Raw genomic sequence first — 10,876 nt, 5'->3', positions numbered from 1 at the left:
CTTTAGGGGTGAATCCATAACCCTGCCACCATCAGCCCTAGGGGACGAACAATCGATGTAAGAAACGGATCGAAAAGACAAACACAAACAAAAATAAAACGACACACACATACAGCCATAACAAGGGAACTTGGTGATATTGTTCCCACACTCAGCCCGCCCAACCTTGACCCTTTGATCCTCATTATCAATCACTCTTAAAAGGGCCCCTATTTCCACACACACTTACCACATTACTACATCATCCTATTATCCTCCCTTACAAAGAACATTCAACAATTCATATTAATCTATAAAACTTAGACATTAAAACCATTTATTATATTCATTTTTTTGTTGACTTAAACCTAACAAAGAACAATTTAGTCAGAATATTGAATTTCTAACAACCGGACGATAACGAAAATTCACTTATTCGGACTACCTTTCTATCCAATTACACATCTAGCCAATCTGGCAACTTTGCTACTTTATATCGCACCTAAAAGAGCTCTCTTAGTTGGTACTCGGGGACATTACCATTTTGGTCCCCCAACAAAATAACACAAGAAAGATTCTAATTGGAATTTCAGGGTAACCCTACACTATTCGTAAACCTCCTGGCGTTAAAAATTCTAACATATAAAATTCTTAAATACTACTTACTACTAAATTATTATATTATTAATTAAAAATGTATATAAAAAAATTTTTGTCTTTTGGTTTTAGTTTGTTAGGGATTTTCTTTTGCTTATTTTTGTTTTGGTGTCTTTTTATGTTCAAATGTATATAATTTCTTTTTATTAACTTTTAATTTCTTTGCATCTTTTCAGCCACAATCAATGCGTTTGGGCTCTTGGCGAGACATTTAAATTTAGGCTCAACACCGGTGAGTATTTAAGTGCATAAAAGGTTACCTGGTTTCCATATACTTATAGTTTCATCTTTTCTTTTCAGATCTCGCATTTCAATAGGCAACTGGACACCAGGATTTTGTTGGCCATTACCCCCCAATTAGGTTTGCCGTTGGAGCAGTTGGCGAAGGCACTTATCGCAGGCTATTCTGGCCGGGATGACACCTCCTGCCGTCTATATATTCCCAACAAATTCCTCAAATTTTTGCTGACCACCTCCGTACAAGGACTTGGAGGGGTCAGTGGACGTTTTACTGATTGTTGCAGTTGATCTTGGCGACGTCTTAAATAAAAACCAAAAACAACACAAAACATTCAACATCATAAAAACACACTAACAATTCGCACTACTCACATTATTTTGCTCGCACAAATGCATAAGCAGCAAATACAATAAAACACAAGTGTTTATTTAAAAAAAACACAAATAAAACTGTTGTCGTTTTTGTTACTTTTTTTTCAAAAAAAAGGGGATATTTTTTTGCAAAAAAAAACTGTTGGTTAATATGTCTTCAGCCGAAACACCAAAAAAAACTTCTGCCAGATTTTTCCCCCGTTATCCCTTTTATATGCCCGCCGCCATCGTAAATTTTCCCACTTTCCCAAATTTTCCCGCATTTTCCTGACATTTATCTTTTTTTGCTTTGTTGCCCTGTACAGACCTATTACGATCATTACAGGGTTGTATTCTCGATAGGTCTATGATATGCGTTACGTTGCCACTAATTGGCAAACCTTACTCCCACATTTTTGCAACGCTGTTCACTTGCCTCTTAGATCTCAGCCAAGCATATCCGGTTCATTTTTTATTTGCCGGCAGCCACGATCTAAACGTCGCGGATCTGTTGTCGGCAATTTTATTTTATTTTTTTATAATTTATATTTTATTTTTGAACCGTGGGGCCTAGCACGCAACAAAATTTGTTACTTATGTGTACGAAAAGTACTAAATCGTACTATAATTGGTACAATTTGGATTTGGGTGAACCGATAGAGCAGGAACAATGAAATTTGAAGTCAGGATCACTGTAGGGGTGTAGGACTGGGGTCAGAATTCAGTTTAAGAAATTAATACTTATGGGTACTAAATGGTACTAAATTTGTTTTTGAATTTGAATTTTAGGTGAACCAATAGTGCTGGAAACATGAAATTTGGAGACATGATAACTGTTGAGGTGTAGGACTGGGGTATGTAGGAAATTTTGGAAATTGGTACTACGGAATCCTGAAACTTGGATTTAGGATCACTGTGGGGGCTTAGGATTGGGGTATGTAGGAAGTTTTGGAAACTACTGTGTACTAAATTTGCTACAATTTGAATTGTGGTGAACCGGTAGAGTTGGAATCCTTAAACTTGGATTTAGGATAAATGTCGGGTTGTAGGTTTAGTTTGAGTTTGAGTAGAATTTGAAATCATTGTAGGGGTGTAGTGTCGGGGTATGGAGGAAGTTTTGTTGGATGGTTGAGGAGGGTTCTTATGGAAATAATACGTGCTAAATGGAACTAAATTTGGTAAAATTTGTATTTGGGTGAAACTTTAGAGCTTGAATTAATTTAATTTATGGTCGATATTAATGTGTGGGTTGTTTTGTTTTTTCGGGCATATGCAGTTTTCTGTGGATATAAAATAATATGTTAATACATGTCTAAATATTTTCCACATTCGCTTATGAAGTAGCGGGCATATGCTAGTCATGATTAAATCCACGCCTTGTATAAGTCCTTGAAATATATTCCTTAAAGAATCAGAGCTCTCGTATTCAATTCAATTCTCCCTCCCTCATGAGGACATCATGCAATCTTCATCACATATCATGTTGTAGTACTGAACTTCTGCATCCATGATGAGCTGGTTCCATGTTCGTTAACCATGAAAACTAAATTACAGCTGCTTGTTGCTTTCAACGATGTAAACACTAGCGTTTTTTCGGAACACAACGTGACAAACTGTATGACTGTCTTCATGTCTGTCGGTCGTATGTTCCAAAGTTCTCAAGGTTGAAAAAAAAATACAATGTGTTGATGTAAATCATATGTCATGTAATGTAATGAAATGTTGTTGGTAAATTGAATCTGTGTGTGGGGGTACGTGGGCATACTGCACCATATGTGCAGGATTCATTGCTAGTTCCAAGTGCTCTTTAAGTGGAGAATTTAAAATAGACTGTAAGTAAAGACAAATGTTCAAGTTAAATATGGATTCGTCAGGCAATAACAATTTTCACTGCGGGCTTATATACTTTCGGATATGGATGTCTTCTGGTCCATAGAATTATACATCCTTTCCAATATTAAATTAATTTTTCCGACTTTAAATCTTTCCTCCATCTCCTGCGAACATTTTCACTTATAGCCCTGTAAGGATATTATCAACAGTTTTTAAAAGGTAAATATTCTGCTTATGAACTCATGTCTATTCGGTCTCTCTCCTCTAGAAATATTCTTGACTTAAGTCTTGATTTAGATTAGGCGAGTTTACTTGCGGCAAGTCTTTGTTTGTAGGAGAGAGGGGCAAGGGGAATAGAAATGGAAAAAAATTGCTCGTACCGACAATTTTCTGGCAATTCGTTTTGTGTATTTCGTATTTGTTGACATTTTATATACATATATTTAAATGTGAAAAAACAACAAATAAAAAAATTTTTGGAACCGAATTGCCTTGTATAGACGCATGGAGCAAGTTCAAAAGAGAACGATAAAAATTGCCGCAAGTAAACTCGCCTAACCTAGAAATTAAAAATTCATTTCGAAAATTTATTATCTGAAAAAATTAAATATTCATTCATTTCACAATGATTTCCAATTTACGTTATCTTACCAGGATTCGAACATTGTCAAAAATACCAAATCCCAATAAAATAGCCAACAAATCCCTTTCCCTTCAAAAAACTCTGGAAAGCAAACTAACCGCCTCAACGGATTTGCAAATATTCGATATCAATTCGGATAATTTCAATGAAGAAGATTTACCCCAGCAGATCACCACGACTAAAAATCCTGAAAATTCCATAGAATATAAAGATTTCAGTGGTGCCATGATATCACCCATTGACATTGATCCATGGCTGGATGAAGAAATTGCAATGGGAGGAACTGTAGATATGGAAGCCATTGAAAACTATAAAGAAGTTCTGCAATATGAAGAAGTTCCGCCAGAACAACGTACTGGCATTTATAAATTTAAAGATATTGAAATATGCCTCCCCACGAAAATGTTAAATCGTGCAACATATCGTTACAATTTGGAGGAGAATGAGGGAGATTTCATTCCGGATGATATAAGGATTTGTAAATATGAGAATGTGAAAAATGAAGAATAAAAATTTTATTTTTATGAACATAAATATCTATCACGAGTCCATACAAAATAGAATTGAGCAGGTCCTCAATAATATATTCTTAAAAAATCCACGATTCTTGAATACTTCCAAGAGATTCTTCTCTACAGATGACCCTTTGGAGTTTCGCATACATCAATATGGACCGAATTAAGTACTCTATTCAAAATTCCGAAATCGGGAATTTGTTGCACCTACGACAGTCACATACAAGGTAGATGAGTTAGTCAGGCGTGAAGTCATCGCCTTCTTAGGTGAATGCTATGGACCTTCTGATGAGCGAATGAGCTTCACAGATTTGTTTTGCGGGGCAGTATTCGCTCTCCCAGAAGATGATCGTTCATTCTTCCTAGCCCGACCAACGATCGGGCTACTCAAAGCCTAACACAAACCGCTTCACCTTTGTCAATTGGCATAGAATCGGGCTTGGAGCAGAGCCCTCCACACTTCGATCACCCTTATGGATGACACTTTTTTTGTTTGGGTTTGCTCAACAGCCTTTTTCATTGCCTTTTGACTGGGGTGAGGCTTCGCCTCAGAAGTAAAGTTGGGCAATCTAGTTCACTTAGTGGATCGATCTTTCTCGTTCCTTTTTTAAAAAGGAACTAGTTCCTCTGCTCCATATAGTTCCTTTGATACATATAGTGCATCTCGGGCAGTTCCGACCGTTGCGGTACAACCCTTTCCAGTTGGTCGAAGAGTTCCGTACTCTGTTCCTCTAGACTGTCGCGGATAGCACTAAGGGTCCCATGTAGGTCGTCCCCTCCCAGAACAACAGTCCTGTCAGCCGTAAACTGATTAGCATCAGTCTTGACTAGCTCGTTTTCCATTTGAATTGCCCGGCCGTTAACTTTTTTTGGAGGTAAACATGATGCGCTTGTAGCAGGTACAGCTGCAGGTGCCAAGGCATCCACACATTCGCTTAATCTCGACGACACGTGGATTGAGGTCTTACCAACGATTGCTGCCGGTACTGGATTATTAACTCCCTGCACCGTAACATTATTTCGCCTATTCTTTTTGATCAGCTTAGTTGATCTTTTAAGAGCACTACCCCAATCCATTTTGGTCCACGGGGAATCCGAAGACCCCCAAGGTTTCCGAAGATCCCCCAAGTCACTCAACTCCACCATGCACATCGTAGAAATCCACTTCCCGTTGCGGATGGGAAGACACGGATAGTAGGTGATTGGCAACACCCCTAGGAGTTGGCAACCTCCTAGTACCACGGTTGGGCGAAGGGTATAAAGATGTTTGTAGAAGAACTCTGGGCCCTCTTGTAGATGAGTTTTAGGTCTTCGTGGATATTTAATTTATTTTTATTCGATATTCTTATAGAGCTCTTGAACTTCTTATAGGAGAGCTTTACGATTCCTTATAAAAGAGCTCTGGGATTTCGTATTTTTTTTTTATTTTTCCTTCCACAGGAACTTTAATTCCACTTAATTATAACAAGTTATAAAAAATTTACAAAATACCAACAAATTTCATAAAAAATATAAAATCAATTTAAAACAATTTCGAGATTCCTGTATATCTATCATAAAACTAGTTCCATGGTCCAAAATAGTGCATTTCAATTGCAGGCGACAAGTGTTTCATAAATTGTAATACTCCTTATTTCTTTGCCTTCTTACTTTTCGAACCACCACTGCCACCATTTCCAGCCTCTCGTTTCCTCTTCTTTGCATCCCCACCATCTTGCGGGTCTTCTTTTCCCGTTTTAACCTCCCGATTAACCTTATAGGCCGCCGACATGCGTTTAATATTCTCCTTATGCACCACATCATGATTTACGATGCGATGCGGATAATCCGTCCCAATAACGCAACCATATTTCCTCTGATCACCCAAGGCGACTTTCCATGGTTCGTATATAGCTCCGGCTGGATATTTTGCTAATTCGGGAACATATTTACGTATATAAGCCCCAGTGGGATCGGTCTTTTTACCAAATGCCACCGGACTATAGACACGAAAATATTGATGGAAAAATGCCGAAGCCGATAGCCACATCCAATTGCCGGCATTGAGGGCCCAATCTTGATCCAGTAATAATTCTTCGAATACTTTTTGTCCTTCCTCCCAAGATATCCATAAATCACCGCGTGTCAAGAAGCAGGCAACAGCATGTCGGGCCAAATGGTGTATCCATCCTTCTTGGCGAAGCTGGCGCATAATGGCATCAATGAAGGGATAACCGGTGCGACCATATGTCCATGCCTCCAGGTGGGCATCATTGCATTGCCATGGAATTTGCATGCAGATGCTGTTGCCCATCATGCGATCAAAGTTGGGTTCTGCTGTGGCTGCGGTATAATAAAATTCACGCCAATATAGCTGGCCCATAAGGGATACTGGGGGCTTGGAGTGTTTTGGATGAGCCTTCAGGATGGCAGATAGTTTCTTGTGAAATAGTCTTGAGCTAAGGCAACCGAATTTCAGGTAGGGGCTTAATACTGTTGTTGATGGTTCCAGGGAATTTGGTGAGGTGTTGGGTTTTTCAAATGATGTTACCCAAGGAATGTTTGCCAAACTGGCTTCCATGCGCCGCAATGCCTCCGATTCACCTGAAATAAATAATGACCTAACAACATAATCACTTTAGAAAATTTAAAATTAATTACCTCCAGGAAATTTCTCCTCCCCCAAATCAGCCATATTTTTAACCATATCCTCCAGCAAAGGCACATCGTAACAATTTGGATTCTTCTCTTCAAGAGAATCTTTATTGACATTTTTGTTTTCCAACTTCTCTGGCACATCCAATGGCTCGGGCGCTTTCATTTTCTCTATTACGCCCAAAAACTTTTGATAGGTCAGCGGAGCCTTGCCCATATTCTTTTGCATTACCGTATACGGATTAAAGACTGTATGGGACCAAAACGTTTCCACTTCTACATTGTGCTCGCGAGCCATGGCCTTAATTTCGGCATCACGTTTTAATGCAAATGGTTCAATATCCTCCTCGAATGTTAACAACTCCGTTTGCCATTCCTTGAAGAGCCGTGGAAAGACATTATTCGGATTACCTCTGACCACATAGAGGCGACTATTTAGCGCCACCAATTGTTTATCTAAATCCACAAGACTTCGTTGTAAAAATCTCCAACGATTTGCTCCGACCCTCAGCCATTGAAGCAGTGAGGGATCCAGGATAAATATTGGACGTATGGAATATTTGGTTGGATTTCCTTGGGATTTTTCAAATATCCTCGTCAATGCAGGATTATCATGAACCCGCAACCCTTTCCGGAACCAATGTATTAAAGTTGATTTGTCATTCATTGTTCACTGAGAATTTGAAAGAGTTCTTCTACAGGGAATTTCACAATGTTCTAGCTTGCATGAACATGCAAGCTTTATCAAAGAACGTACAACCATAAGAAAAGTGAAAGGCGCTAGATTTTTTTGCTATAAAAGAAGATAATGATGAAAACAAAATTGGAGAATGCATCCGAATGTTGTGTTCAAAATAATACAATCCCAATTGTTTAGAATGAGAGTGGAATGGAGAATTGCGAGAATAATGCTTCTTCTTTCTTCATTTGGAGAAACATTCCAATTCACGATGAATTAATAACATCAACAGTCACTTTCAAACTGTATATCTCTGTATGTTGCATAGGTATCTAGAAATCGTGTCGATAATTACCGATAAATAAGATTTTTTTTGGAAGTGCTGTTGATCTTTTTGTCTTTAGGTCTTCTTCGAGAAGAGTCTTCTTATAGAAAGGCTGAAGGCCTTCATCAGTAAAAGCTGTAGGTCTTTTTCTGGAAGAAGTGAAGTTATTCTCCTTCTTTAATGAACTAAATGGCGTAATGCTACTGATATGTATAGGACGAGATAGAATTATAGGGAGAAATGGAGAGAGAAAAAAACGTATTTTCAAAAGAAATCCGGAGAAGAATACTGTTGGCCAACAGATGCTACTATGGTCTGAGTAAGAAACTAAAAAGCAAAACCACCTCTAACCAGACAAAGCACACACTCTACAAGACGCTGATACTACCCGCGCTGTTGTATGGACCTGAAGCATGGGTACTTGCCCAAGCAGATGAGGCAGCTCTTGGAGTGTTTGATAGAAAAATTCTTCGGAAGATATATGGGCCGAATATCGTCGTCGAATGAACCATATTCTCCGACATCGACAAAAGTCTGACGGATCGAGGTGCAGAAAGGTCTGCAAGAGTCTTCTTTTTTCTATAAGAGGCGAAGATTTTTTTTCCAAATGAGACGAGTTAACGGCCTTCTTCTTATGAAAGTGCTTTAAGTCTTCCACTAGAAGAGCTTTAGGTATTCTTCGTATAGAAAAGCTTTAGGTCTTCTTCGTAAAGAAGAGCTTTAGGTATTCTTCGTATTGAAGAGCTATAGGCCTTCTTATAGAAGAGCTTTAGATCTTCTTCGTATAGAAGAGCTATAGGTCTTCTTCGTATAAAAAAGCTTTAGGTCTTCTTCGTATAGAAGAGCTTTAGGTCTTCTTCGTATGGCCATCTGCACGCTTTGTTTCCACAATCTCGTTTATCTATTACGATAATTTATCTATCATAAAGATAACGCCATCTACAAGGTCACAATTAAAATCTAGCCAAAACTACACGTCAGTAATTTGTATTTTCTGTTATCGATAACACAACAAATCGTAAACATGCAATCGTTTTCCCCCCACACTATTGCCATCTCTCAACGCTCTCACACTCTCTTCCAACATTCGTTTTTTGCCTGCTAATAAACTGTCAGAATTTCTTTTTATTATTTATTTTATTTGACATTTTAGTTGGCTACAAAACGCGACTAAGTAACTCGACGTGTGTGTGTGCCTGTTAGTCGTGTCGAATGTTATAAAATTTTCTTTTGTTTTTATTAATTTCAAAGAAATTGTATAATATTTAATAGAAAAATTAAATAAATTAAATGTTAATGGCTGTGGCAAGATATACGAGAATCATGAAAATATACGGGTAGTTGGCCAAAGTGAATGCGTTTTAACAGTGAAATCAAGAAAAGAAAAAAATAAAAGTGGATAGTGAGTGATTGTATGTTGGTGTAAGAGAGTGAGAGAAGAGGAAGGCGAAGAAAAAAAGATACAACATAAAAAATTGCAAATTTATATGTGAAACGCCAAGAAAATGCAATCGTTTAAGCAAATCATTTATTGTTTATTAAAATAAATCTATTAAGTGTTGTTGTTATTCTTCAGCATCTTATTGTGTGAACAAAAATGCGTTTCAATTTGCTTTGGACCCATTGGAGTCTGCTGTTCATAACGTTGATATCAAGGTAGGTTGGTTTGCCTTTCTGTACTTGTCAAATGCAAAAGATTGTGCGGTGGTAGAGAGAGGGAGCAAGTGCGAGAGTACTGTTTATTTATGAAATTGATATCTCTCACTCATGATGTGTTGTGTTGTGTGGGGCTCATGTGTGTGCGCTCTCTCTCTCTCGCCCCATCAACCCATTGTAACAATACCATGCATGCCTGCCTGCCTCTCTGTTGTTGTTCTGTTTGTAATCAAATGTATTTTTGCTGAGTTGTTATTTATTTATTGTTCTTGTCTTCTTGTTTCTTTGTTGCAGTTGCTTCCTGTTTTATGTTGTTGCCTCGGAGAATGCAAAGCAACAGCAGCAACAACAACATCAACAGCATACAGTGACTCTTGAATATATGAAGACAAATGACGCCACATTGGCATCAGATTACTCCCCCAATGCTGCTGCTCGCGTAACAACAACAACAACGAATAATAATGCAGAGAGCGTCGATGGCAGAGAGGAGAACACGAAATCAGCTGATTCCCCTCTATCAAAGAATAACAAACCGTCATTAAATGGCGCTGGAAATCGTCGTGCAAAAGTCATAAATATTTTACCAAATTATAAAAAAGTGAAAAAGTTAATTGGCCTAAAATCAGCGCCTCCCAGTCATGCACCTGCAGCAGATACGGCGCCCAGCAATCAAGTGCCGGGACAAAATGAACAAAATCTATTTAATTTGCCGGTTGTGCAGGAGGTGGTAAATACCGGCCAAGTGGAAGCGAACAGTGATCATAGCAGCAATAATGGAAATAATAATGATAGGTCTCCACCGTCGGAGACTAGTAATTTAGAATCTAGTGAAAATAATATAAATAATGACAATGTCATTGTGTCAAATACCGGTAAACATGGTAATTTGGGGGCGGTCGACGACCACGACGACGCATTGGCGGAAGAACAAGGGCAGCAGCCGCATATGCCAAATATTGTGGCTGACAACCAGAACGACGATAATGAACACACAAAGCGTGTTGACAATTCTGATTTTAATGATAACAATGCCGCCGCGGATGCCTCAGCTGATAAAACAGAAAGGTAAGCCGGAGAACAACGAACACGTTGCTGTTTTTCATTTCTATTTTTATATGATGAAATTATTTTTATAAACATGATGAAGCTGATTTTTTAAATAGCAACAACAATAGGACGACAGATTTTTTTAAAGAATTATTACGGAAAGATTTTCGAAATATGATCCAATAGGACGGTATACAAATGCGGAATGGAAGAAAATGTTTATACTCACAGCCTTATGGCTAATGAAGGTATATACAGGTTCCTATGATTAAAATGTGCCTCAAGGAAATATCGATTTTAGAACCTAAGTTTCT

At 38.2% G+C, this 10,876-nt stretch overlaps 2 protein-coding genes across 2 annotated transcripts; one reads left to right on the top strand and one right to left on the bottom strand.

Moving 5' to 3' along the window:
• Positions 1 to 5,848: 5,848 nt before the first annotated feature.
• LOC133328132 (cryptochrome-1-like) lies at positions 5,849 to 7,519 on the bottom strand. Its single transcript, XM_061536688.1, has 2 exons — positions 6,859 to 7,519; positions 5,849 to 6,801 (listed from the first exon to the last, which is right to left on the bottom strand). The coding sequence occupies exons 1-2, from the start codon at positions 7,517 to 7,519 to the stop codon at positions 5,849 to 5,851; spliced, it is 1,614 nt and encodes a 537-aa protein (XP_061392672.1).
• A 2,375-nt stretch (positions 7,520 to 9,894) lies between these two features.
• LOC133328133 (putative uncharacterized protein DDB_G0286901) lies at positions 9,895 to 10,580 on the top strand (the record flags this gene model as incomplete). Its single annotated transcript, XM_061536689.1, has 1 exon — positions 9,895 to 10,580. A coding segment is annotated over exon 1 (686 nt), but the record flags the coding sequence as incomplete, so codon positions are not given.
• Between the last annotated feature and the right edge of the window lie 296 nt (positions 10,581 to 10,876).

This window comes from Musca vetustissima, unplaced genomic scaffold, assembly GCF_032173495.1.
Source record: "Musca vetustissima isolate MV318-11 ecotype Yass unplaced genomic scaffold, APGP_CSIRO_Mvet_v1 utg254867, whole genome shotgun sequence".
In the NCBI taxonomy this organism is placed as follows: domain Eukaryota; kingdom Metazoa; phylum Arthropoda; class Insecta; order Diptera; family Muscidae; genus Musca; species Musca vetustissima.
Note: the sequence above shows the minus strand (reverse complement) of the source record. Positions and strands in the feature narration are given on the sequence as shown.